Source organism: Aethalodelphis obliquidens, unplaced genomic scaffold, assembly GCF_003676395.1.
Source record: "Aethalodelphis obliquidens isolate GAN/ISIS:26980383/991018 unplaced genomic scaffold, ASM367639v1 scaffold52, whole genome shotgun sequence".
Lineage (NCBI taxonomy): Eukaryota > Metazoa > Chordata > Mammalia > Artiodactyla > Delphinidae > Aethalodelphis > Aethalodelphis obliquidens.
Window position 1 is genome coordinate 3,183,931 of NW_020837996.1, and position 27,973 is coordinate 3,211,903.

General features: G+C 49.9%; 1 protein-coding gene across 4 annotated transcripts in view; it reads left to right on the forward strand.

Annotated features, from left to right (window-relative positions):
* SH3PXD2B (SH3 and PX domains 2B) overlaps positions 1-25,078 on the forward strand; it is a 113,556-nt gene extending 88,478 nt beyond the window's left edge. The window contains exons 9-15 of one of the 4 annotated variants that reach the window (XR_003428267.1): positions 2,565-2,682; positions 5,746-5,972; positions 8,023-8,072; positions 8,949-9,068; positions 18,546-20,036; positions 23,107-23,167; positions 24,780-24,888. Coding sequence is in view for 3 of the 4 variants with exons in the window: in XM_027084295.1 (XP_026940096.1) it covers positions 2,565-2,682; positions 5,746-5,972; positions 8,023-8,072; positions 8,949-9,068; positions 18,546-20,036; positions 24,780-24,917 (2,144 nt within the window). In the remaining variant the exon portion in view is untranslated. Of the gene's footprint in view, positions 1-2,564; positions 2,683-5,745; positions 5,973-8,022; positions 8,073-8,948; positions 9,069-18,545; positions 20,037-23,106 lie in introns of all 4 variants that reach the window. The other 3 variants (XM_027084295.1, XM_027084296.1, XM_027084298.1) reach the window with 3 other exon arrangements.
* The last annotated feature ends 2,895 nt before the right edge of the window (positions 25,079-27,973 follow it).

Sequence of the window (27,973 nt, forward strand, 5' to 3'; positions counted from 1 at the left end):
TTGCAGTGGCTTCTCTTTGTTGCAGAGCACAGGCTCTAGGCATGCAGGCTTCAGTAGTTGTGGCTCGTGGGCTCTAGAGCACAGGCTCAGTAGTTGTGGTGCACGGGCTTAGTTGCTCCATGGCATGTGGGATCTTCCCAGACCAGGGCTTGAACCCGTGTCCCCTGCATTGGCAGGCGGATTCTTAACCACTGCGCCACCAGGGAAGCCCCAGATATCTTAAGTTAATGATTTTAGTGCTTTTCTATGAATGGAAAGATGCAAGAATCTGGTCTCATTGAAATGATTCCTTAGATATGCATCTGAACTATCTAAGGCCAGTATCCAGAGCACAGAATGCTTCCTGTTTTTATCCCTCCCAAATGCCCCTCAGGGTGCACTGTTGGGGGTGACTGCAGTGGCTCGTGGCTTGATGGCAGGCAACATTCTTTGTTTACTGGCATGGCAGACAACGTTCCCTTTCTACCTGTCCTTGGCACCTGAGGCTTATTCTCGCCACCTTCAGCTCCCATTCTCTACCTTGCTGGAACCATTGTCTCATGGTGACAGTAGTTCCAGGCACCCTTCAGGGGCACCCACCAAAGAAAATGCTTCTCCTTCAACACGATCAGTTGGTTCCAACGGACCCAGTTGGGTCATATGCCATCCCTGAACTAATCACAGTGGCCAGTCACTTTGGCCAGGCCAGCGTTATGCACCCTCCCCATCCCTCTGGGTGGTGGCGAGGTCACCCTCACCCAAACATGTGGCTGGAGGCTGGCAGTGCCACCAGAGGAAGGGCAGATGGATGGCAAGCAGGCAGTGTTACCCACCACGCAGTCTACAAGTTCTCCCACTTCCCTTTGTTAGGGAACCCTGAGCATCCTACGGAGCCCAGAGAGGGTCTCTGGTTGCTAGCGAATCCCCAGGAGTCCAGGGCCTGTAGTACCAACAGTACTTAGTCCGGGACCCAGGCAGTGCCCCTTCTCACCTGGCCAGACAAAACTTCTGTGCATCCGCGGGGTTGAGTTGCCCCCAGCACCCTTCACATCACCCACACCCCAGCCTGCATCTGTGAGTGAGGAGAACAGCTGACTGCGCTGTATACAGAATGTGTGCAGCTTGAGTCAGCTCAGCCCCCACAGCGCAGGTCAGGGGGCTAGATCAATAAATAAATAAACGCCCTGTGTGTTTTCCGCCTCCCTCTGCACCAGCTGGGAAGGCCACAGACAGCCTGTGGTGTTTTCCCAGCGAGAGAGAGAGAGAGAGAGAGAGAGGCAGCCCGGACACACTAACTATCAACGTCAGCCCACAGCTGGCTCAGTCCCTTCCTGCGGGCTGCAATGTAACCAAAACAGGAAAGCCGGCTCCTAGCCTCACTGGCTCCCCTGGGACACTCATCTGTTATCTGTCTCAGCAGTCACTGCTGACAGTGTTGGGGATGGGAGCTATTCTCTTGCTCTCTGGAGGGCCCTGCCTGAGTGTGGCAATGAACGACCCTGCCAGCGGGGCCCTGCAGGGGGTCGGGGGTGAGGTCCTGCTGTGGGAGGGACACAGCCCGAGGCAGCTCTCTTGGCTTTGGGGGTAGGAGCAGGAAACCACTGAGAGTGGGATGGAAAGCACCCCAGTGGTGTTAATGAAAACAGAAGCAGGCAATCATTTCATGATATATATCTCAAATCATTATGTTGTACACCCAGAAGTCGATTATATCTCAATTAAAAAAATAAATTTAAAAAAATAAAATTGAAGCTTCAGGCGTGGTTGGATCCAGGGGCTTGAAAACAATGAAAAATGGAGATCAGCTACCAGCTAGGTAATGAGCACTGCTAGCTGTCTCCTCCCTGGTAGTGATTCCACCCCAAACCATATATATGCTGCCAGATCTAGCTTGTCCCTGACCCTCCACCACTAAGAACTGCAGAGGAGCCACAGAGGGTTTAACGTCCACCCCGCCCCTGCTGCAGCATGAGCAGGGTGCCTCCCACCAGGCCTTCGGGACTTGTTCATTTACTAAACATTGACTATTTTACTAAATAGTTCCTAAATATTCCCAGTACCGTGCCCAGTGCTAGAGACAGAGGAATGAACAAGACAGACTCAAACCCCTGCCTTCCTGGAGCGCTTACTCTAGCAGGGGAAACAGACATGGAACATAATATAAGTAAATTATCTGGTATGTTAGAAGGTAATTCCTGGTAAGGGGGGAAAATAAACCCGGGTAAGGGGGATGAGGGTGCCATGGGTCTGGGTATTACCTAAGGCAAGGTCAAGGAAGGTGACCTTGAGGCACAGATTTGAGGAAGGTGAGTGCAAATGTGTGATGCTGAGGGATTTCAGAGGAACTGACCTGCCATTTGTCCTGTGTCCTGTTGCTGCTTGCACAGGGTCATCCAGCACTAAGTGAGGGTCGCTTATTGGGGCCAGGGGCGGGGGTGGGGGGGTGGGAACAGAGATGGTGCACAGAAGTCTTTGGAGGAAATCCCTCCTTACGAGGGCATCTCTCAGATCACAGCCTTGGCCATCAACGTCCCGGGGCTTATATAGTGTCTTTGACTTACCCCAACATCTGTTTGTCCCCACAGAGGAGAAGTACACAGTCATCTACCCATACACAGCTCGTGACCAAGATGAAATGAACCTGGAGAGAGGAGCTGTGGTGGAGGTCATCCAGAAAAACCTGGAAGGCTGGTGGAAGATCAGGTACCCTCTGCAGCTGGGTGGGTTTCAGGTCATAGAGGCTCCAGCTGCACAGATATCTGTAAGCAGTTGCAGAGGAGGTGAGGTTTCAGCCTGAGCTATAAAAGGACGCTTCTCCTCTGTGCTGTTTGGCTTCCTTCCCTACCCATATCCTTCTCTAAAAATGCATAATAAGCAAAACCGTCTCTAAACACACTGAACCACCGATAGCAGTAACCCAATTGAGCAAGACTGGTCTCCACCTCCAGATGTGTCTCATAATGAGTAAGTGGAGGCTGAAGCTGCCCTGCGTGAGTGATTTCCCACTCCAGCCCCGCTCTGAGAGCAACAGGATGCTAAACACCACATGGACAGTAGCCCGTCCTAAAGCTGATCATTTGCCGTCATCTCTCAGAGTCCAGTGGAGACCGGCTTTCCAAACAGTTTGCTCTTTCACTCATGTGATGGAATTGAAAGCTCATAGGTAAAGGTGGCCAACTCATCGTGCTCTACTTGGGACTTTCCCAGTTTTAGTAATGAAAGTCCGGGGAACTCCCTCTTTGGTTACCCGGGCGGGCAGGGTGCAGCCTCAGGAAATTAGGGCAAGAGAAGAAGCCTGAGGTCCCTGCCACCTGGTGTCTGTGCCGTGATGTAAGCCGGACATGAGGCAGGACACTGGGACCACTCACATGGGGCTGAGTGTGTAACCCTTAATTCATTCAGCAAACCTACACCAAAATCTATTTTGGGCCAAGCTGTCTGCTGAAAGCTGGTGAGTAACAGTGAGAAAGAGACAGTAGTTCAGACCCACAGGCGTAGAAGGCAGACTCAGACACAAGTACAGGGCAGGGAGGCGCGTGGGGCGTAGGAGGGCTGCACAGGGGACTTTGGAGCACAGAAGAGGGCTCCTCAGCCCGGGAGTCAGGAAGGCTTCCTCAGAACTGAGGTTTGAAGCCGGAGTAATGACAACAGTAACTCACATATCTGGATTATAGGTGTTACCTTGCTGTGTAACAAATTATCCCAAAACTTAGTGACTCTGGAATTCTGGTGGCTCGACTGGGCTCAGGGTCCCTCATGAGGTTGCAGTGGATGTTGCCACGGTCATCAGCAGCTTCGACTGAAGCTAGAAAGTGACCGAACCAGGTTTTGAACCCCTACCTTTCTGACCCCAAAGCCCCCTCAGCATTGCATGTGTTGCCTCTCTGCTTATGGCTTTGTGTCCCAAGTGATGAACTATCTCATAGTGATGCCCGGATTGTGTGTAGTCTGACGTTTTCCAATTAGCACAAGATTTAGTCCTTCTCAGGGGATATTTTAAGATTGATAGACACCAAACTGAAGATTTCTGCCTCCTTTTAAGTATGCTTCTTGTTATAAAGGACTTTTTTTTTTTTTATTGAAACGCAGTGCTATTTAGTTCTTAAGGTGATTCTTGACGAGATGTGACCCTGCCATATATCATCTCCAGTCTGTTAGATGTCGTCCCCAAAGGTGTGGGCACCTGTTTTGTGGTTCAGACCAGTGGGATGCTGGCAATTTTAACAGCCAGCTCTCCAGGGGAAAATGCTCTTGAGTTGCCGTGTTTGCCAATTTCTGTGGTGTAAATACTGCCACCGTGGCAGATTTTAAGCTCCCAGTGTGATGGCACTAAATGCCGAGTTGGGAAGAGATATGAACAGCTGGCTCTCACAAGTGCTGTGAGCTGACTCCAGCACACCTCTGGTCCCAATCAACCCCTCTGGTCATGCTATTCAACCGACTTCCATAGTGCAGAGAATTAAATGATTGTTACACTCGTTCAGTCCCCTTTGGAATTCAGTGAGCTGGTCTGTCAGGGTCTCAGTCACTCTGAAGCTCAGTGACCTGTGGTAACCCTGGAACCAACCCCCGACCTGCTTTGTTCTCATCTGAACGCGTGTTTAATCTACTTGTTAAGCAATATGACTGGAGGCCCACCCTGCCTATGCCAGGCTTTGTGCCGGGAGCTGGGGCTTCTGGGAAGAGGCAGCAAAGCAGCACAGACTCTGGTGCCAGCTTTCTAGGTCTGGATCCATTTCTGCCAACCCTCAGGTTGGATGGATGAACTATAGCAATAGCTATCAAGTGCTTGGAACAGGAAGGACATGGAGTAGGTGCTCACCAAGTGTCATTTACCGTTATCATCATGGTCCCAGTAGTGACGACTGTACGGGGACAGTGGCTGTAGCGGAGCTTTGTGGCTGCTCACCCTTGCCAGGTCCACTGGCAGTTTGTCCACGTGTCCCCTTTTTTCTTCACTCAACTCACTGGGAGCGAGGGCCGTCACACACACAGACGAATCATCCATGATCCTCGCCCCCAGGAGCTCGAGTTCTAAGTGGGGAGACAGGACCGTCACAGCCAAGTGTCACTGGGTGTTATAGGTGTTGGGATTGTGGGGTGTGCAGGAGACAGTGGGGGGCACCGTGGAGGGAGGCTCGGGAAAGGCTTGAGAGGGGGCATGGTATTAAGCAGAGCTGGGAAAGAGGAGCACAAAAGAGAATGGGCTTGGGCTTCCCTGATGGCGCAGTGGTTGAGAGTCCGCCTGCCGATGCAGGGGACACGGGTTCGTGCCCCGGTCCGGGAAGATCCCACATGCCGTGGAGCGGCTGGGCCCGTGAGCCATGGCCGCTGAGCCTGCGCGTCCGGAGCCTGTGCTCCGCAGCGGGAGAGGCCACAGCAGTGAGAGGCCCGCGTACCGCAAAAAAAAAAAAAGAGAGAGAGAGAATGGGCTTTCCAGGCAGAGGGTCTCTAAGAGCAGGGGCAGGGGGGTGAGAGATGGTGGAACTTTTGGGAGAGCGCAAGCTGTGTGGGGTGGGCGGGACCTGGGGGTTGCCGTGAGAGCCAAGGCTGGGGAGGTAAGGAGAGGCCAGATTGGGGAGGCCCAGCTGAGGGCTTAGGCTTCATCAGGAGGCAGCAAGCGGTGTACCAGCCCCTGGCCCTGGGCAGGTCGTGGTCCAGTGTTCCTGCCATCTGGGACCCAAAGTGGGATTCACAGTAGGAGTGCAACTTCTTCCCATGGGCCTGGCAGGGCAGCCTGACGGGCATCCTTCCCCCTCCTCCCAGGTACCAGGGCAAAGAGGGCTGGGCCCCAGCCTCCTACCTAAAGAAGAGCAGCGGGGAGCCTGTACCCCCAAAGTTGGGCCCCGGCTCACCCGCCCACGCGGGCGTCCTCGAGCTGGACGGCGTCTCCCGGCAGCAGAACTCGGTGGGCCGGGAGAAGGAGCTGCTCAACAACCAGAGGGATGGCCGGTTTGAAGGCCGCCCGGCACCCGACAGTGACGTCAAGCAGAGTAAGTGCCGCCCACCCGAGCTCCCGGCAGCTGGGCACCTACTACGTGCCAGGCTCTGTGCCCAGAGGTCCTCACACGTTGTCCCTCATCCTCACGGCAGCCCTGCTGCCCACCGTCCTGTAGATAAGAAAACAGGCTCACAAACCCCAGGTCACTCGTTCCAGTTCATTCAGCCAGCAAGTTGCAGAACCTGAGTGGAGAGACGTGGCTTTCCTACTCAAGCCATGTTTTTTCCACCGTCTCATATCACCAGAGCTCCTGTTTCTCAAGCCCCTACTAGGTGCCAGGAATCTTATAATCAGTCTCACTGACTCCTTGTAACAACCTTTGAAGGACCTACTCCTTTTATTTTACAGGTTAGGAAACAGAGATGAAAGGATTTGTCCAAGGCTACCCAGCTAGTGAACAGTGGAGCCAGGACTTGAACCCAGGTCCCTCTGACTCAAGTGCCAGTGGTCTGTCTGCAGGGCCTCATTTCTGAGCCAGGGGAAGAAAAAGCGGACCCTGTGTTGGGTTTATTCCGAAGATAGTTCTTTACTCATATTGCTTTTCAAAGCTATTTTACCATTTAATGTTCCCAGCACACCTGAGAGTAGGTTCATTATTGTTGTCTGCTGCATACCCAGGATGCCAGCCTCAAGCATGTGACCCTGTACAGGGCAGAAGGAGTCTGTCTGTTGGGAAAGGACTAAAAACTAGCCACAAGGATGCAGTCACTTGCCCCTCGCTGGGCTTCTCCAGCTGTTTAAAGTGACTCTTATGGTCAGTGAACTTCTTGAGTCTCTCAGTTGTTCTCAGCCACTCTGAGAAAACACTGACATGCCGTGGCAGGATCCTATCATGCGTGGCCAAGAGCATAGGAGGATTCCCATTAACACTAGAGGAGCGAGTGAAAATCTGAAAGCCCGTGTCTCTGTTAGGATATATAGGTTCAGATGCTCAAGCAAAGACTCCCCAATACTATCACACACATACACCCAATAACAATGGCTCAAGTAATTTAGATGTTTATTTCTTTCTCACCGAGCAGTCAGGTATATGTCCAGAGCTGCTGTGGCAACTCTATCCAGTCACGAGTCTTGTTATGCTGTATCTATCTTGTGTTGCCCTCATCCTCCTGGTCCAGGAGGGCTCACCGCCAGTCCGGCCAAGGAAAATGAGGCAGGGAGAAGTGGAAGGCTGGACTCAGAAGCTACAGACTTGTTACTCTTTCACATCCCATCAGCCAGAACTTAGTCACATGGCAGTACCTAGCTGCAAGGGAGTCTGGGAAATGTAGTCTTTATGTAGGCAGTCAAGTGTCTGGCTAAAACTCTGTTGTGATTTTTTTTCTAATAGAAGACAGGAAAAATGGGTATTTAAGAGTTTTGCAGTCTCCTCTACACGCCAACTACCAAACTACACCTCTGTGTAGACCCATGCTAAACCAGCTCTGACAGCATATGGGGTGCCTTCCTCAATGTTCTGCCCTTAGCCAGGAGCCTTGGACCACTGCAGAGTCGTCCTCTTCTTGATCCTGAGACCCAGAGCAGGGGCAGCCCAACTCCAGAGTAAAAACCCCTGAAGTCCTCAGTCCAAGTTTGTTTGGCTCTGTTTATGCATTGTTTAATTTGGGTGTGTTCCAGAGCACGAAGCCAGGGGCAGTACCATTAATGCGTGCTTGCCACATGCCAAGAGCCTCACCTGTATTGTTGACTTTCATCTCCACCACTGCTTCCAGGAGGCAGGCATTATCACCCCCTCTCCAGAAGAGGACCATGCAGCTCAAAGTCACATAACTTGTAGCCTCCCACCTCTGCGTTACTCTGAAGCCTGCACTTGTTGCCTTTGCTGGAAGGCTTTCCATTGCTCCAGGACTGGGCACCATCCCCTTGTTGACGGAGAGTCCTGAACCCAGTCTGAGTGTCCCCTTTCTAGTTGGGCTCTCCCATAGGAAGCGTCGCAGTCGCTCGCTGATGCCTGTGCTGAATGTGATGCCTCATCTCCTGCAGGAGAGAATAGATCTCTCGTGGTGTCCACCTCAGGAATTTTATCTGTCGTCTCTTTATAGGATCACCCAAGATGAGACAGAGACCCCCTCCTCGCCGGGATATGACCATAGTAAGTGGACCCTTGCAACTGGGGAGCCAGACCCTGACCTGAGATTAGCCCCCTGACACTCACCTCGCCTTCTCCAAGGATGCACTCTTTCCTGCCCACACAGCAGCCTTGTGAAGCTAATCCCACTGACAGGTGGAAAGACTGAGGTCCAGGGAGATCAAACAGTTCGCCCATGGCTTTGTGACAGTTAGGTCTCAGGATGTACTTTCTGCTTCCTGAGCCGACTCCGCTTTATCTTAGATAAGTCTCCTTGAATAACGTAACTTGAAACCAAAATGGGATAAGGCACACGTTTCGCTTGTGGTGCCGTTCTGATCTCTTACTTTCATACTCCATTTTTAACTCTGTAAGCAGTACTTTGAAAATGGGCTTTCTTCTTTTAATGTCTGCCATTTATCGAGCACCTTTTGGGTGCCAGGCAGTATGCCGGTGTTTCACTACGTGAACTCGTTGAATGCGCTCCGTGACCCCACCAGGTAGATCCTGTTATTACCCACATTTTACAGGAGATAAAACTCAGGCCTCCAGGAGGGGAAGGGATTTGCCCAAAGTCACACCAATGGGTCTAACTTGCAAACCTGTGTTCATTTCACAACACTTGTCGCCTCTTAAGTTCAGAGAATATTGTCTTGCCCCAAATTTTCATGATTATAGGCAAATGTCCCATGTTTTTTCTCATTGCCCTAAAGCTGAAAGGCCAGTGACCTATCTAGAAGACGATGATCTGAGTGGTCCCCTTTGTTGTGTCCTAGCATCCAAATGGGTCCGCCAGCGCCCCCTTGAGGGTGATTGTGTGCCCCAATCCCTTAGCGCCTCCCATTCAGCGCCATGGGAATGGACTTACAGTGGTTTTAACACTGTGTTTAATTGTACCAGCCTCGAGGTCTGCCCAAGCCTCCCATCCCACCCCAAGTGGAGGAAGAATATTACACCATTGCTGAATTCCAGACCACCATCCCTGATGGCATCAGCTTCCAGGCGGGCCTGAAGGTCGAGGTGAGTGGACGTGGTCTCACTTTGTCTACCTGTGATTCCCTTTTTTTTTTTTTAATTTATTTTTTTTGAAGTATAGGTGATTTACAGTGTTGTGTTAATTTCCGCTGTACAGCAGAGTGATTCAGTTATACGTATATATGCATTCTTTTTCATATTCTTTTCCATCATGGTTTATCCCAGGATATTGAATATCATTGCCTGTACTATACAGTAGGACGTTGTTGTTTATCCATCCTATATATAATAGTTTGCATCTGCTAATCCCAAATTCCCAGTCTGTCCCTCCCCACCTACCTCCCCCTTGACAACCACAAGTCTATTCTGTCTATCTATGAGTCTGTTTCTGTTTCATAGGTAAGTTCATTTGTGTCATATTTTAGATTCCACATATAAGTGATATCGTATGATGTTTATCTTTCTCTTTCCGACTTACTTCACTTAGGATGATAATCTCTGGGTCCATTCATGTTGCTGCAAATGACATTATTTCATTCTTTTTTCTGGCTGACTAGTATTCCATTGTGTGTGTGTGTGTGTGTGTGTGTGTGTGTGTGTGTGTGTGTGTGTACACACCACACTTTTATCCATTCCTCTGTCAGTGGACACTTAGGTTGTTTCCATGTCTTGGCTATTGTAAATAGTGCTGCAGTGGACATTGGGGTGCATGTATCTTTTTGAATTAGAGTTCTGTCCAGATATATGCCATTGTCATATGTCAACTCTATTTTTAGTTTTTTGAGGAACCTCCACACTGTGCTCCATAGTGGCTGCACTAACTCACATTCCTACCAACAGTGCAGGAGGGTTCCCTTTTCTCCACACCCTCTCCAGCATTTATTTGTAGATTTTTTAATGATGACCATTCTGACCCACGTGAGGTGATACCTCATTGTAATTTTGACTTGCATTTCTCTAATAATTAGCGATGTTGAACATCTTTTCTTGTGCCTGTTGGCCATCTGTATGTCTTCTTTGGAGAAATGTCTGTTTACATCTTCTGCCCATTTTTCAATTGGGTTGTTTGGTTTTTTGTTGTTGAGTTACATGAGCTGTTTGTATATTTTGGAGATTAAGCCCGTGTCGGTCGTATCATTTGCAAATAATTTTTTTCAGTCCATGGGTTGTCTTTTCGTTTTGTTTGTGGTTTCCTTTGCTGTACAAAGGCTTGTACTACTTGTGATTTTTGATTCTAGGCACCATCTCCTATTCCTGTGTTCTTTTTTTTTTAGTAGCAGCTTTACTGAGATATAATTCACATAACATATGACTCAGTGATTTAAGGTATAAAATTCAGTGGTTTTTAGTTTAATTACAGAGTTGTGCAACCATCACCACCATCAACATTAGAACATTTCATCACCCAAGTAAGAAACCCTGTACACATTAGCAGTCCCTCCCCACGTCCCCTCAATCCCTCTCAGTGCCCCTGCCCCAGCCCTAGGCAACCACTGATCTATTTCCTGTGTCTATAGATTTGCCTCTTTTCATCACCTCCTGCCTCCTTGATTGCCCCTCCTCTCCCCTTTACTTCCCACTTCTTTGCTTGTCTACTCCGTTCCCTGCGTAAAGGCCATCATAAATCTTTTCTCCCCTCCCATTTCTCTTTTCTTTCTCCTGGGGTTAGAGCTTGAAGGTGTTTCCCATGTTTCCAGGAAAGCCCGTAAGTAATGGGATAGCAGTTAGGTGCCGGCCACTGCACTAAGCACCTCACATGCCGTATCTTGCCTAATCATATCGTCAGTTACTCATGTGAGGCAGGACTATTACAATTCCCATTTTTCAGAGGAGGAAGCTGTGGCTCAGAAAAAAGGTGCTGTCCAAGGTCACACAGCCAAAAGGTGGCAGAGTCAGGATTTGAACCCATGTCTGTCTCCAGATTAGAACCAGGGCTATTGACAGCCTGCTGTTTATCTGCCCAGTATTTGGGGATCTCAGGAGGATGGAGACCGTATCTGTTTTTTACTTCTCTATCCCCACAGCTAGCACAGTGCCTGGCACGTGATAGATTTGCAATAAATGTTGAATCAATGAAAATCCATCTCCCCACTAGCCTCCTGCTAACACCCAGAAAACCAGGGAGTGTTTTCTTCTTCATTCTCGTCCCTAACCCTGGCCTTGGGGCTGGTCCACAGTAGGTGCTCAGAGAGCCATTCCTTTATGAATGAATGTTTGAATGAACGGAGGAAATAAAGAGTGAACAAATGATTACTGAGCCAGTGCATAAGTGTGGCACATGCCCTAAGGGTCTTTAGTCACTTCTCTAGGCCTCCAAAGAACCCACCATTTTCCCTCCCGCTCTGACACCTCCTGCCCCCGCCCTCTCTCCCCCTCGAGTCCCAGGGCAGCTGCCCAGTGAGCCCGGGAGGAGGCGACTTCCCAAAGGTGCATCCTGGGTCTCACCACCACTGATTCTGCCCAAGCCTCTCTAGAAAGTTCTCCTCAAGCCAAGTGTCCTTTAATCCATGCAGACAGCAGGAGGGCTGTCTGCAGGGGTGTTTAAAGAACCTGGGTTGAAGCCTGTCAAACTAATTTTTTAAAATGCAAATCCCAATCCTCCCAGAGAAACTGAGGGGACGGTGGAAATACCTCCAAGGCTCTAAAAGGCTTTTTATCTGCTCCTTTTTTTTCCTCCCAATCTGTTCTTTCTAATTTCAAATCCACAGAGAGAACTCACAAGGCATCTTGCTTGTGCTTTAAGATAATTCTGTGCCCAGTTCCCCCATTTTGCTGTTTAAAACATGTATGTTATTCTGACATGAAACATATGCCTGTCTCTTAACATCTTTCCACATCAAGGGCTGTTCTTCCTCCCATTGCTATTCAGCCTTATTTTCACTGCTTTCCTCTGAACCCCACTGGTTCAGCTGGCCCTTCCCCACCTCTCTTGCTCTCTCTGCCTTTAACCTTCCTTTAACCCAGCTCCTAGCCCACTACGTGTTTTCTTATAGAAGGCTCTCAAGGCCATTCTTAGAACTGAACTTGGCATATCAAAATCCACCTCATTCTTCAAATCCCTGCCTCCTCTGGGAAGCCTTCCCAGGTTCACACTGGGGTCCCTTCCTACCCTTCCGTTAGCTTCTATGGGACCATACATCTCAATCCTTAACTAAGGACAGGCCCTCATTTGTGTACATAATGCTTTCTTGACATTATGAAAAATATTCTCCCCTCATTCTTCAGTGACTGAGTTTTGAATTCCAGTCATCTTCCCTTGGCACTTTGAATAGATTGTCCCATTCTTTTCCTGCATCTAGTGTTGCTAGGAAGCAGCTACTCTCCACCTGGTCCTTGTTCTCTTTTTCATTAGCTGTCATTTCTCTGATTTTCTCAGGAGCTCCTCACTGTCTTTAAAATGCCAACGTTTCACTAAAGCATGTCTAGGTATGTTTCTTTATTTTTATATCCTGCTCAGCATGTGGTGGGTCTTTTCAATCTAAGGACTCAGGAGATCTTCCGAGAAATTTTCCCACTTTTACTTCTTTTTTTTTTGGGGGGGGGGGTGGTAGGGGAGCCCCACCGCATGGCATGCAGGATCTTAGTTCCCTGATAAGGGATCAAACCCTTGCCCCCTGCAGTGGAAGCACAGAGTCTTAACCACTGGACCTCCAGGGAAGTCCATCACTTTTACTTCTTTAAATAATGACTCTCTTCACTCTTTTTATTCTTTCCTTTTGGAATGGTTATGAAACAGTATGGGAGCTTCTGCCCCTATTTTCCATGTCTCTTAACGTTTCTTTCATATTTTCCACCTTCATCCCTTTGTACTGCATTCCTAGAGCATTCTGCTTCATCTTTTAGTCCATTAATTTGCTCTTTAAGAATTCAGTCTGTTTCTTATTTTATTTCAGCAACTATCATTTTTATTTCCAAGAGCACTTATTGATTCTTTTTCCTAGTTACGTGTTCTCATTTCATAATAGCCTGTTCTTTCACGATGTCGATGCCCTTCTATATCTGTATAAGGATATTAAATATGTTATTGTTCATGATCTCTCTCCTCGGTTGTAAATCCTTTGCAGTGGTGTTGGTATTAGTTATTTCAGTTCTTTTCATGGTGTTAGGACTTGTCTTGGGCAGTACAAGAAGAGGCAGCAGTCAAACAGCCCAGTTGGGGAGTGTACACAAGGGGCTGGTTGACTTCCACCGGCTTCAGTGCCAGATCGGGGACTTCTGAGCCAGCCACTGAGCAGTGTCTTGTCTCTGACCCAAGCTCATTCTTTCGCTGTTCCACTCATGAGCAATCACCTCCTTCATACCACCTCCCCTACAGGAATGGAACAAAGGGCATAGAGGGGTCAACCAGCCTTGTTGCTTCTGCCGTGGTATCCCAGTTAATCCCCTGTCACTTGCCCCTGGGCCTTCCTAGTCTCAGATCCTACCCCCTCAAAGTCTGGCAGACCTCACACTGCTACTACCTTTTGCAACAAAACCCCCTGCAGCAGTCCTGGGCCACAGCCCCCCTTTGCAGCTTCTGCCCATCCGTGATTCCTCACAATTCCTAGTCCACTAACTTCTCCCCTTCCTCTTTCTGCACTTGGCTTTCTACTGATATTCATTTGTTTCCTGGCTTTATTGCATTAAGGGGAAACTGCTGTTCATTCCGTCTCCCATCTTGAAACCAGAAGTCTGGCTTGCATATTATAAAAGTTTTTTTGTTTGTTTGTTTTTTCCCAAGAGCATTGAAGAACATGATAAAACCTTCTTCTCCTTTAAGACAATGAGTTTCCAGCATTTTGTACAAACACACACCATTGTTTGAGCGTGCTGGCAAACAGGGCATTTGCCAATACGCACCAGCACTCCCTGGCTCAGAGCATTCGGAAATCCACCTAGGGCAGCTCAAGGTGTTCCGGACGATGCAGTGAAGCTGAGGGCTGACGCTGTGTGCAGTAGGGAGTAAATGGATCCCTGGGGTCTTCTGGAGATGCTGGGGAGTCTCCCTCCAAGGCTGCGTCCGCACTTCAACCAGAACCATTCCCTGTCTCATTTCTGGCTTTTATTCTGTCTGTTTTTGCTAAAGCTGAGCCAATAAATAGCTCACATACCCAGCATTCTTTCCCAGGAAGCACAAATGTAACCCATCCTTGAAACTTCTCTGCTTTCCTATTGTTCTGTGATGTCAGCATAGGTTCTGCTAGTGATGACTTGAAGGACTTGAGTGAGAAATAGCTGACCCTACAGTTTTTGGTTTAACCGAGAGTTCTTATGATAAACACTGTATCCTTTGTTTTCTTCTCCTCCAGTTTTGCTTCCTGGTTCAATTCAACATCATCTTAGTGTTCAGGATTCATGAATGGAACCACAGTATTCTAGCAGTGGAGCTACAAGGAATACCTTAGTTCCTTGCTTGGTCCATGTATCTTCAAAACATGTTTTACTAAGGATGATACGATGATAATGATGATACAGACACTTATCTGTGCCGAGTACCTTACGTCCTTCATAACTGATCTTCACAGAAGTCCCAAGAGGTCGATACATTGAGCCCATTTTATTTTTTTTTAAATGTCGATACAGACACTTATCCGTGCCGAGTACCTTACATCCTTCATAACTGATCTTCACAGAAGTCCCAAGAGGTCGACACCTTCAGCCCATTTTATCTTTATTTATTTATTTTTTAATATTTATTTATTTTTGGCTGCGTCGGGTCTTCGTTGCTGCGCGTGGGCTTCCTTTAGTTGCGGCGAGCAGGGGCTCCTCTTCGTTGTGGTGCGCAGGCTTCTCGTTGCGGTGGCTTCCCTTGTTGTGGAGCACGGGCTCTAGGCACGCGGACTCAGTAGTTGTGGCGCACGGGCTTAGTGGATCTGTGGCTCCGCGGCATGTGGGATCTTCCCGGACCAGGGCTCAAACCCATATCCCCTGCCTTGGCAGGCAGATCCTTAACCACTGCAGCACCAGGGAAGTCCCCAGCCCATTTTACAGATTAGGTAAATGTCCAAGGTTACACAGCTGGGATTTGATCCCAAATCTCTCTGGTTTTAAAGCCCAGGCTACATTTTTTCATCTCCATTCTTGTGACTTTGCATTTGCTTTTACAGGCCAACCTTGGAGCTATTGTAGGTTTGGTTCCAAACCACCCCTATGAAGCCAGTATCACAATAAAGCAAGTCACATGAATGTTTTGGTTTTCCAGTGCATATCAAAGTGTGTTTACATTCTATTATAATCTATTAAGTGTGCAATAGCATTATGTCTAAAAAAATGTGCAGACCCGCCTTCCCTGTGGCACAGCCCGTGTGCCACGACTACTGAAGTTCGCGCACCTGGAGCCTGTGCTCCGCAACGGGAGAAGCCACCCCAGTGAGAAGCCTGAGCACCTCACTGAAGAGGAGAGAAACTAGAGAAAGCCGCAACTAGAGAAAGCCCGCGCACAGCAACGAAGACCCAACATAGCCAAAGATAAACAAATAAAATAAATAAATTTATTTTTAAAAAAAAGTGCAGACCTTAATTAAAAAATACTTGATTGCGGGGCTTCCCTGGTGGCGCAGTGGTTGAGAGTCTGCCTGCCGATGCAGGGGACATGGGTTCATGCCCCGGTCTGGGAAGATCCCACGTGCCGTGGAGCGGCTAGGCCCGTGAGCCATGGCCACTGAGCCTGCGCATCCGGAGCCTGTGCTCCTCAACGGGAGAGGCCACAACAGTGAGAGGCCCGCGTACCGCAAAAAAAGAAAAAACTTAATTGCTAAAAAATGCAAACCATCATCTGAGCCTTCAGCAAGTCATAATCTTTTTGCAGTACTAACATCGAAGATCACTGACCACAGATCACCATTACACATATAATAACAATGAAAAAGTTTGAAATATTGTGAAAATGAGCAATTTGTAACAACAGCAAAAAAAAAGCAATGCAGTATCTGCAAAGTGCAATAAAGTGAAGTGCAATAAAATGAGGTTTGACTGGGGACTTCCCTCATGGTGCAGTGGTTAAGAATCCACCTGCCAATGCAGGGGACACAGGTTCGAACCCTGGTCCGGGAAGATCCCACGAGCCGTGGATCAACTGAGCCCATGCGCCACAACTACTGAGCCTGCATACCACAACTACTGAAGCCCACGTGCCTAGAGCCCGTGCTCCACAAGAGAAGCCACCACAATGAGAAGCCTGTGCACCATGACGAAGGGTAGCCCCCGCTCACTGCAACTAGAAAAAGCCCTCGTGCAGCAACGAAGACCCAACGCAGCCAGAAATTAATTAATTAAAAAAAATTTTTTAATTAGGTATGACTGACTGTATTCGTAATAGCTCTTAGCTTCTATCTAGTAAATGAAAACTCCCATACATCGAAATTAAGGACACAAATGTTGAGAGCTTCTGCCATAGTACATGGTAGAGTGTAAGCTTAGCAAATCCTCATTGATAGATTTCATTTTGATTAATTGTTCTATTTTCATTTGCTCACGTACATACTTAGTCTTACAGTTGTTGAATTCACGGATGTGCTGACAATGACTTGTATGCCCAGAATCACCTTTAGTCATTACCAGAGCTACCAAGTGTTGATAAGATGCTGGTCACCAGCACGTAAAGGGCTTCCATTTATCAGTACCCTTTCCTGGAGAGACTCCAGTGGGACGTGTTAAGTATATGCCTGCCACATGCCTGCTGCGTTCTCAGTGCTCTCCCCTGTAATTTAATACTAATAGGTAACATTTTCCTTTCAGCCTTTACCAAGTGCTATTGCACGCATTAGCTTATGTGGTCATCATGGAAACCCTACAAGCAGGCATTACTGTTCTTACCATCCTCTCTGTTTTGTGATGTAGCATCTCAGGCCTGTGGCTTACCCAGGGCTGTTGAGGCAGCCAGAACCAGAACCCAGGACTGCAGCCAGAGGCCAGCCTCTGCTCCTGCACTGGGTCTGTGGCTGCCTTTCTCTCTGATCTGGGTGGCAGAGCGCAACAGCAGAACCATACCCACAGCCCTCAGCCCCTAGCGCTTTCTCACCTCAGGCACGGCTCCCCCGCCAAGCAAGGTCCACTTTCCAGGCCAGGGCTGGGTAGTAAAGCCTCAGGCTCTGGAGCCCACCAGGCTGCCTTTGACTCCCGCCTCCACCACTGACTTTCTGCGTGACCCTCTGCGAGCTCCTCAGCTCTCCTGAGGCTTGGTTCTGCATCTGTACAATGGGATGACAATCCCCATCTCATCAGGTGGTTGTAATCATTAACCAGCTCTCCTGTGCACAGAGCCTGCTGTGGTATTGCTGTTTATTAGTTTGCTCAGGCTGCCATCACAGAGGACTGGGTGGTTTAAACAACAGAGATGGATTTTCTCATGTTCTATAGGCTGGATGTCCAAGATCAAGGTGTCAGCAGGTTTGGCTTTTCCTGAGGCCTCTCTCCTTGCCTCACACCTGGCCACCTTCTCTCTGTGTTCACCCGTGGTCGGCCCTCATTCTGGATGTTCTGTGTGTCCTCATCTCCTCTTATAAGGACAACAGTCATAGTGGACTAGGGCCCACCCTAATGACCCCATTTTAACCTAATTACCTCTTAAAAGGCTCTGTCTTCGAACACAGTCACAATCTAAGGTACAGAGGTTAGGGCTTCAACATATAATCTGGGGGGGACTCAGTTCAGCCCGTAACATGCAGCGTGTGCACCTTTCACCCGTGTGAATTTAGCCACGTGGTACTAAACAAAAAGGAGACAGGAAACATAAGGTATTAAATAACATGAGTGATTCCACCCACCGTTCCAGTCAATGGGTGTGTATCCCAGAGGGAGAGGGAGATGAGATGAGTTTGTTGTACCTCCATCAGCATCAGTTCCCCTGTTCCTAAACATGAGCTAGGTGTGCTCCCCACATTTCAGGATGCACATTTTTCATACGGCATGGCATATAAACACCAGCCAACTGCTCTGTCTGATGCTCAACCAAAGGAGCAGCGATCAAGGCTAGTTTGGGCTGTATCGGGGGTTCGCCTTGAACTTCTTCAGAATTTTAGCAGACACCGCTGGTGGCCTGCCCTCTATCCCAACCCCGCAACTGCTTCCTACCTCCTATGCCCACCTAAGGGCATCACCCAGAAAGGGGGAGGGTTAATGTCTTGGGGAGGGGGTCAGGAGATAAGTGTCCCCACCCCCAATGTCTGACTCGGCACAGTCTCTCAGAGGGTCCCTGTTAAATTAAGCCCCACTGGCCCTGCTCCTAACTGGCTCTCCCTTTCCTCAGTTCCTCACTTGGGCTTCCTGGAATCATCTCTCAGATTAACTACCTACACCCCAGTTCATATCTCAAGGACTGATTTTGAGGAAATCCAAAATTACACGAGCACCTACCCCCATGTAAGATGTTTCTGATACACAGCAGTCTCATAGATGGTCCCCCAGAGATATTGTCTGGGAATCTGACGAATGTAAAATCCCTGATTCCAGAACCCCAGCTGCATGTGGGTTCTCCCAGACCATGCTGGCCCACTGGCCCTGACACCATACCTACTCAGTGCTTTCCTCTGGCCTCCCTTCCAGGTGATCGAGAAGAACTTGAGCGGCTGGTGGTACATTCAGATTGAAGATAAGGAAGGGTGGGCCCCAGCGACTTTCATCGATAAGTATAAGAAAACCAGCAATGCCTCAAGACCCAACTTTCTGGCTCCCTTGCCCAATGAGGTGACGCAGCTCCGGTTGGGAGATGCAGCAGCAATGGAGAACTGCACGGGCAGTGAAGCCGTCGGCCCGTCCCGGCCCCTACCCGATGCACCACATGGGGCTGTGGACTCCGCCATGCCATGGTCCAAAGACTGGAAGGGTGGTAAGGAGGTCCCAAGGAAGGCATCTTCAGACACGTCCTCGTGTGCAGGCTACGAGGAGATCTCAGACCCCGACCTGGAAGAGAAGCCCAGCCTCCCTCCCCGGAAAGAATCCATCATCAAGTCGGAAGGGGAGCTGCAGGAGCGACAGAGGATGGAGCAGCTCAGAGGTTCTTCACCCAAGCCTCCTGGCATGATCTTGCCAATGATCCCAACCAAACACACGCCTCCAGCCCGGGACAGCAGGAGACCAGAGTCCAAACCTGACAAAAGCAAGTTGTTCCAGCTGAAAAATGAGATGGGGCTGGAGTGTGGCCATAAAGTATTGGCCAAGGAAGTGAAGAAGCCCAACCTCCGACCTGTCTCCAAATCCAAAGCTGACCCACCGGAGGAGAGGCCGGAAGCTGTTCCCCAGAATCCCTTCTTAAAGTCCAAACCTCAGGTTAGGCCAAAACCAGCTCCTTCCCCCAGGACAGAGCCACCTCAGGGCGAAGACCAAGTGGACATCTGTAACCTCAGGAGCAAGCTCAGGCCTGCCAAGTCCCAAGAGAAACCCTCGTTGGACGGAGAGAGCAGCCCCCAGGCTGGGGGAGGCCAGGACGTGGCCATCAGCCGCGGCTTCCTCCCAGGGGAGGGGCCTGGCCGTGCCCAGGACAGGACGAGCAAACAGGATGGGCTCAGCCCAAAGGAGATGTCCTGCAGAGCCCCTCCAAGGCCGGCCAAGGCCGCAGATCCTGTGCCTAAGAATGTGCCAGTCCCCCTCCAAGAGGCTTCCCAGCAGAGACCTGTGGTCCCTCCTCGAAGACCACCACCCCCCAAGAAAACCTCCTCGTCGTCCAGGCCCCTTCCAGAGGTCAGAGGGCCCCTTCCAGAGGTCAGAGGGCCGCAGCAGGAGCCCACCGAAGGCAAGGCAGCTCCTGTCCCAGGCCGGGCCCTGCTTGTCCCCCCAAAAGCCAAACCTTTTCTCTCCAACTCCTCAGGGGGGCAGGATGACATGCGAGGCAAAGGTGGGCTGGGGCCACGGATGATGGGCAAGATGGGAGAAAACAAGGAGAAAGTGGCTGCAGCCCCCTTCCCCAATGCAGACGGCCCCAAGGACTTGTACGTGGCCGTGGCCAACTTTGAAGGAGACGAAGGTACCAGCGGCTTCCAGGAGGGGACGGTGTTCGAGGTCCGGGAAAAGAACAGCAGCGGCTGGTGGTTCTGCCAGGTGCAAAGCGGGGCCCCCTCCTGGGAAGGGTGGATTCCTTCCAACTATCTCAGAAAGAAGCCCTAGCCTGCTCCCTTCCTGCCTGGAAGTCCTGCACGACCCTGCCGGCTTTACCTACATATTTAATATGCCTCTTAATTTATCAACCTCCACGCAGCTTCAAAGGAAGGAAGACTGGAATACTGTGGTTTCTTCCCTTCTCTGGGTGGAGAGGGATCCCTCCCATCACAGCGTCCCCTGGAGGCTCAGAGGCCACACCCCTTTCTCTCTACTCAGCGTCCCTGCCTTAAGGCCAGTGGCATTTGCCACCCAGCTTCCCTGCCCACCCAACAGCTGGACCATGACTCTCGGAGGTCTCTAGGACCGGAATCCATCATCTGGAGAAACTACAGCAAGAGTCTCTTGTTGATCGGATCAGGCAGAGTGTGGGTAGCCCTCTGCCAACCCAGCACCCCACCCAGTTCATTCATGTCAAGCAACTTGATTCACTCAGTTTCCAAAATGCCTGGTCCCAGAAAGAACTTCATCCCGTAGAAGTCAGCTCCGTTGCCAGTTCCAGGGAGGTGGTGTCTTCCCCGAGGCCTCAGGTCCACGGGCCTCTCAGGTTCAAGCAGATGCAGCTGCCCCAGGAGTGGGCCTGGAGGTCCTCCCAGCCACGCTGCCTCCCTTCTGTGCTGGGACCCTGATCAGTTCTAAAGGAGTGCTTCCAGCTCCGAGCATGCTCCCCTTTTCCTGCTGCAGGCTGGGGTCCAACCCAGGGCTTTTAAACAAGAATCCCCAGCCCGCTTTTGGGGGGGCCTTTCACTTCTGCCTACCTAGAGCAAGAATCTCAAGGTTTGTTTGAATAAGGGGACCGTTCACAAGCCACGCCCCTTGGGAGCTCCTCTTTGCTGAGTAGCTAGTAGGTGCCAAACGCTGTACTTGGCACTTTACCTTCATGCTGAACCCTCACAGCAGCCCTCTCTGATACTATTACTCCTGTTTTATAGATGAGGAAACGGGTTCAATGGGCCCAAGGGCACACTAGCTGGGAAGAGGAGCAAAGGGGATTTGCATCCAGGCTGGCCTGACTTCCATGCCTGTGCCCTGCCCCTGTAAGAGGCAAACCAGGCGGGGAGAGGGAGACGCCAGCTGGCTGCCCTGGGCTGTGCATGTGGGGGCCGGGTGGCTGCTCCCACACCCAACACCCCTCCAACCCATTGTAGCATCTACTGAAGGCTGCCCTGGACCCCATATGGTTGCTCCACACAGAGGCTGCCCACGGCCCCGGTGCTGCCACAGAGCCCTGTTTCCTGCTCCTGTGCTGGTGCCCACCCCAGGGGATAGAACTTATGGAGCAAAGGGAGCCAAGGTGGTCTCACATGCCAGCCTTGAGGGACCCTGGTGGCTCAAGGGCCAGCAGCGGAGTCTCCAGCAAACTGGGCAGAGTAGGCAGTAGTCCCATAAGGAGACGGGGACCCGAGGGCCAGGCAGAACCTCCTCTCTGCTGCTGCTTCCTGCTCCTCTCTGGCACTCGAAGAGTAGTTTTCTTTTTTTTTTTTTCCATGCACTCTCCCTCTCTGTGGTCTCACTGGAAGGAACCCGGGGCAGCCCTTGCACCCGTTTTGACTGATGTGCTTCACTGAGTCACGTAGAGACACAGCTACACTGCAGAACGAGAATCAGGACCCAGGGTTTCTGGCTTCCAGCCCAGAGCTCTTGCCTGGGGTCCAGGCTGCCTTGGGGGGTGAGAATGCAGCACCCCTCCTCATCCCACCCTACTCTGCAGGACAAGAGGAAGCGGCCCTCTGGCCCTGCCCCCAGAGATCTCTGATGCAGAGTAGTCATCTGCTGCCATGCTTTTGGGACCACAGAGCAGCTTTCCCAGGGATGCTCGCCGTCTACCTGCAGTGCCAAAATTTATGTGCAGACAGCTCTCTTCCACTCTCCCCTCCCCTCCCCTCCCCTCCTCACTGCCACATGGGCTCTGGATCCTTCCCTGATCCACAATCGCATCTTTATTCCTTCCTTCAGTAGGTCTGTAAATCCCACACCCCGAGAGTCTTGGGACAGGGCCCTGAGGTGCCCTGCCGCGCCCACTTGCCCCCAGCCCTGTTCCCAGAACCTTGGGGGGAAGATGGCAGCCAGGGGCAGAAGGGAGAATGGGAGAGGGCCATCCACCCTCCAAGGTCCCCTCACTCGGGAGGAGGCCCCACAGCACGTTTTCCTGAGTTTTTGACCCATTTTGGTTTAAACACCATTCGTGAAGCTGTTATGCAGGATTTGACCACATTTCAAAAGACAAAACTCTAAATTTTTTTTTTCTGATTATCTCTCAGCTTTCATTGACCTTTTCTAGTATTTTGCGAGTGCCTGCTATGTACTAGGCGCTGGGTGTAGACCAGGCTGCGAGTGGCTCCGCGCCTGGCTGTGAAGAGCTTTGATTTTTGTGTGCAGATTCCACTGAAGGCGTTTGTCTTTGGCTTCATTTCCTCTTCCCAGGGGTCAGCTGGGTGGGAATGGACTAATTCCGCCTTTTTCTGGATAGAAAATTTTCCCTGCACATGAAAAAGTAATCAGCCTTTTTATTGTTATTATTCTGGCGTGAACTGAAGGTACTAAAGCCACATTTCTCTCTGTTCACTGTTCTTTCCTCAGGACACATGTGTGGCCTGAGGACTCCTCTCTCCAGCTCCTCCTACCACGGTGAGGGTACTTCCCCAGGCAGCTGCAAGGGACGGTCTTGATGGCCAACGGCTCTCCCTAGCTGTCCTCACCTGGGGGCTTAGGTTGATACCATCCAGGACTGTAGCCACCATTCTATGCGCATTTGATAGAGCAGATGCAAAATCCCCTGGAGTCACCACCGTGGCAAATGTCCAGGGCCATAGGAATAACTTTTGTGCCAGCCTCCGGGCAGGTTACCGGTGCCTACGCGTGCTCCGTCCTTTAATCTCATCCTCACTTCAACCCTGTGAGGTGCCTAGGATCAGCCCCAATCTGTCATGAGAGCACTGAGGTTCAGAGGTTGAAGTCAGCGTCATCCAAATATTGACCAAGCTGAGACTTGAATCCCGTTTTTTCTCCCCAGTGCCCGTGACGTTTCCTCTGCCATCAACAATGAAATGTTCATGGTGCTTCCAGGGAAGCAGGTGACCCTCCCTCCCAATTTAGGTTTTTCCTCTCCTGACCCCACCATCACACATGTCAGTAGGTCACAGGCCAAATGCCAGCCCAGAAAGGCAGGCAAGGATGGATTTTATTCCTTTCCTCACCCCCGCATACTTTCTCGGGATGGCTGTTTTATCTTACACCCTAGGGCAAAACTACAGCTTGTAGTCATAACGCCAAATCTTTGGAAAATCTGCGTTTTAGGACCACCCCTTGATAAAACAGGCCTTTACTCAAGTTTTTTACTCAGAATTTCTTTGCCATTTGGTGGGTTTATGTCCTTGTCCCAGGATGAGACTTGGGGAGCTGGGCTGCAGCTCAAACCATTTTTAATGCCCTGCCCTGCCGGGAGATTGCTAGAGCCTCACCAGGCTTCCAGTAGTCATGTTACATGTCCTCCCCAAAGCCTCGCCACGTGATTGATTTCTTAGACAAAGTTCTTGGCCTTAAAACATTTCTGGGCCCACAGAGGATTTCCTTACCAGGTAGAATGTAGGAAAACAAACTTGCCACATTAAAGGACAGATGCCAAATCTCCCCAAGGTTGGAAGACCCTACTCTTAGGCTGAGGGATGGACAGTCTAGTATTTATTTCGTTTGTACCGAGTGCATGGCACTGAGTGGGATGAAGTAGAAATCGCTCCTGGCCTCAGGTAGCTGGCAACTCAACATCATCAAGAACGAGAACATTCGTGCCTCGGCTTGGCTCCCGTCCTTTCATTGTTTCTGAGTTTTTAAGTGTCGGGTCAGGTCTTGCCCTTCACTTTGGGCTGTGATAATGTACATGTAACAGCCTGAGTCACGTGGCAGTCTTGTCCCCTCCTTGGTTGTCAGGCCCGTCCTTCAGGGCTTCTGCTGCAAACAACCATACCAGACCATAGACAAAGATTCCCTATTGCCAAACAGTGTGGCCTGAATGAGTAGGAAACTGGCTTGCGTTGAGGCCTGAGGGTGCGGCAGGCCCTCCGTTAGCCTGGAGGAATTGCTCCTAACTTGGCCAAGTAACGTCTAGATGGACCTTAGCCCGTGAAGGTCACAGACAGAGTTGTGGAGTTGCAGAGTTTAAACCAGGAGACTCCAGAGTCTTTGTCTGCTCGTGGACCACCTGCTGAGGACCCTTCTCACAGACTTGACCGTCCAGCCCCATGGGGTAACGTCTGCTTTCTGGTGCTACCTTGTGGAGTTTTCAAGCCACCCATTGTGTTTCAACATTCCACCTTTCCCGTTTTTATCGTCTGCTCCCAAATAGGCCTTCTTGGCTCCAGTCAGGAACAAGGGACTCAACTTCTGTTGTCCTTGAAGAGGCCAAGCCCAGTGCCACAGCCAGTAGCCTTCACTTTCAGGTCTTCTATAAACGTACAAGAGGAGGTGCACCCACCAGGCTTATGATGGCAATAAGCAATCCTAACACAACTAAGGTGTCCATATTTTACCCCAGTGTACGCCCGTCTGTGACATTGTGCCCATGTAATTGTTAGTAGCAGCACCCCTTCCACTCACGGGGTGATAACAAACTGGTCACCTTGGCTACAACCCACATTTCCTGCTTCAGGGAGCCACCAAGTAACTAGGCCATTTCTTGCATCCCTCCAGGAGCAGTGGGCTCTGACAGCATTGCCCCACCACCTCGCGTCTGCTCACAGGATGATGCTGGAGATCTCTGGACATCTCAGCACTCCTCATACCCTTGGCAAGCTGACACATTCTGGTGGTGTCTTTGTTTCCTTTTAACACACACGAAAAACACATGAGGATATATAATGTGAGGGGGGAGGGGTGATGAACAATGAATTAGCTGTAGCATGTATAGACTATATACTTTACCATTAGACTTTTCTTTTTTTTTTTTTAATAAAAAAAAGTGCTTGACTGGTTTCAAGCTTCATTGTGAAGATGTGTCTATGGATTTTATTTGGCTGAAGAAAGGGTGAGTAGCTTTGTGCCCTGGCATCTTGGCCTGGATTTGGGGATCAAAAAACAGAAGCCTGTGTGAGCTAGGTTTGGGCATTGCTCAGAAATAGGGATGACTCCTCTGGACCTTAGTGTACTTTGATTCTTTTAACTACAATATCCAGAAACCAAGAGAAAGCTTCCTTGTATTCACTGGGTATCTCCCACATCTCGGCTCTGTGCCGAAAGGTGGAAAACTTTACATGTCCAGGGAGTTTGAACCTCTCGCTGGCATTGCCTGATGGGCAGGGAAGTAGGAGGGTGCAGCCACGTTTGGGCCACAGGGACTGCCCAAGCCGCCTGCTCCCAGGACGTGGAGAGCATTGCCTGATGTTTTATTACTTTCCCAAAGGCAGCGCCAAGGCAAAACCAACCACCGGTGCGGAGCCTCCTTGGTCCCAGCTGAATCCAAAAGGACACCACCACCCCACCTTCCTAGGAAGAGAAGAGTAGAACCAGCAGAATCCCAGCGCAGAAGTTCAAAGGGAAGGATTTCGATACAATATTCATCCCACCTTAGAGGAAACAGTATAAAGCAATGATCTTCTGGTGCACCTTACTTAGGAATAATCTTCCTTCATATGTTAAGCTCTGTTCCCATAAGAAAGGAAAGTGATTCTGTGGTTTAACACCACCACCCATACCCCACACACCCCGGGAGCATTTTGTCCCAAATCTCCTAAACCAGGAGTGCTTAGTCTCAAGAATACATCTGGTAATGACCATGGCATGGGCTTCCCGGGGCAGGCGTGCAGGGGCCCCTGAGCCTCGTGGGATGGGATGGGAACTGGACCGCGGTCAGCAATCAACCTGACTTTGTGTCTCTGGGGTCTCTTACCCACTATCTTCCTTCAGTTCTGACTTGGAACTGGCGCACTCACCACTGCTCTCCTGTTCCAGGAATGACACACCAAGCACGTACCGGCTCACACACCTGCAAACGCTCTTCTCTAAGGGGTCATGGTGAATCTGGGGGTCCAAAACTCATATCGAGGGGCCACTCTTCTCCCAGTCCAGAGCGTTTAATGTCCACTCCTTCTCTAGTTCGTGTCTATCTGGTCCAGGTGTGCCGCTTCACCATCTGGCAACCCATGCCTCCCAATCATTGGTTCTCAAATTTCAGTGACCAGAAGGTTCAGTCAGGGAGCTCGCCAAAGTGCACATTCCTGGGCTGCGTCCCCCAAAAGTCAGAATCAGCAGGAATCTGCATCCTTAAAAAGTACATTGTGAGGAAATGGTCTGCATGCTCCACTCTGAAGAGATGGCCAAACTCCGCCCCTTCCTTACCTGGCATAGTATGTGTCCAAAAATGGTGCCTCATGCTATTATGATCAATGGCACCATTATTTTTCTGGGCATTTGCTGTGTTCCAGGCCTATGGGGCACTTTACCTACAATTTTATTTCATCCTCAGAATGCTCCCTGAAGTAGATATCTGCATTTTACCTATGAAGTTGCTAAGTTTCAGGTGAAGACACTGGCCCAAGGTCTCGCATGGCCAGTGTGTGGCGTGTCTGGTCCTAAAACTGGCTTTTTTAACCCGTACTATGCCCCCTCCCAAATGCTAATCAAGGCACATATCTCATCCTGATGTAATTCTTTCCTGGATTCATCATATTCAAGAGCTACTTTCTCTTTCCAAAACCTAACGCTGTAATTAAGGGGGGAAATTCTAATTTTTTTGAGTACATGCTATGGGCTGGTTACCTTATAGATATTATCTCTTTAATCTTCACTACAATTCTTCTAGGTAAGAGTTGTTATACCCATTTTATGGATAAGGAAATTAATAGTCTGAGAGATTGTTTACACGTTGTCACAGCTAGTATGAAGATGACCTTGGACCTGTAACTCCTGAATAGACCATCACAGTTCCCAAATCTATAATCTTTCCATTCAGCATTTTTTAGTGTTTTCCAGAACAAATGTCAACACATAACGTCTGAAATAAGTGTTCTGTGGGGGACTTCCCCGGTGGCACAATGGTTAAGTGGTTAAGACCCGGGTTCGAGCCCTGGTCCGGGAAGATCCCACATGCCGTGGAGCAAATAAGCCCGTGCGCCACAACTACTGAGCCTGCGCTCTAGAACCTGTGAGCCACAACTACCAAAGTTTGCATGCCTAGAGCCCGTGCTCTGCAACAAGAGAAGCCACCGCAATGAGAGGCCTGCACACCGCAATGAAGAGCAACACCCACTCGCCGCAACTAGAGAAAGCCTGCACGTAGCAACGAAGACCCAGTGCAGCAAAAAAATTAATTAATTAATTTTTTTTTTTTTAAAAAGAAAGTGTTCTGTGGACACATTCGTTTGAGCAATGCTTCGTAAAATTAAGTTAAACAGTTTTTTGTTTTGGGGGGGTTTTTTGCAGAACTTCTTGAAGCTCCTTGCATAAGAGCATTCAGTGTGATTATCTGAGAGGGGCGTTATCAATATCGGGTTCTTCAGCTGTACTTGACTGTGAAGCCATTCACAGAGCATCTAGCAAGGGCAGTATTTCATGTCATAAATTCTGGAAAATGTCGAATTTTACATTTCAACTTTACCTTGAGTTCTCTTTTTAAAATTTATTTATTTTTATTTATTTATTATTTTTGGCTGTGTTGGGTCTTTGTTGCTGCGCGCAGGCTTTCTCTAGTTGCGGCGAGTGGGTGCTACTCTTTGTTGGGGTGCGTGGGCTTCTCATTGTCGTGGCTTCTCTTGTTGCGGAGCACGGGCTCTAGAGCGCGGGGACTTCAGTAGATGTGGCACACGGACTGAGTAGCTGTGGCTTACGGGCTCTAGAGCCCAGGCTCAGTAGTTGTGGCATACGGGCTTAGTTGCTCCGCGGCATGTGAG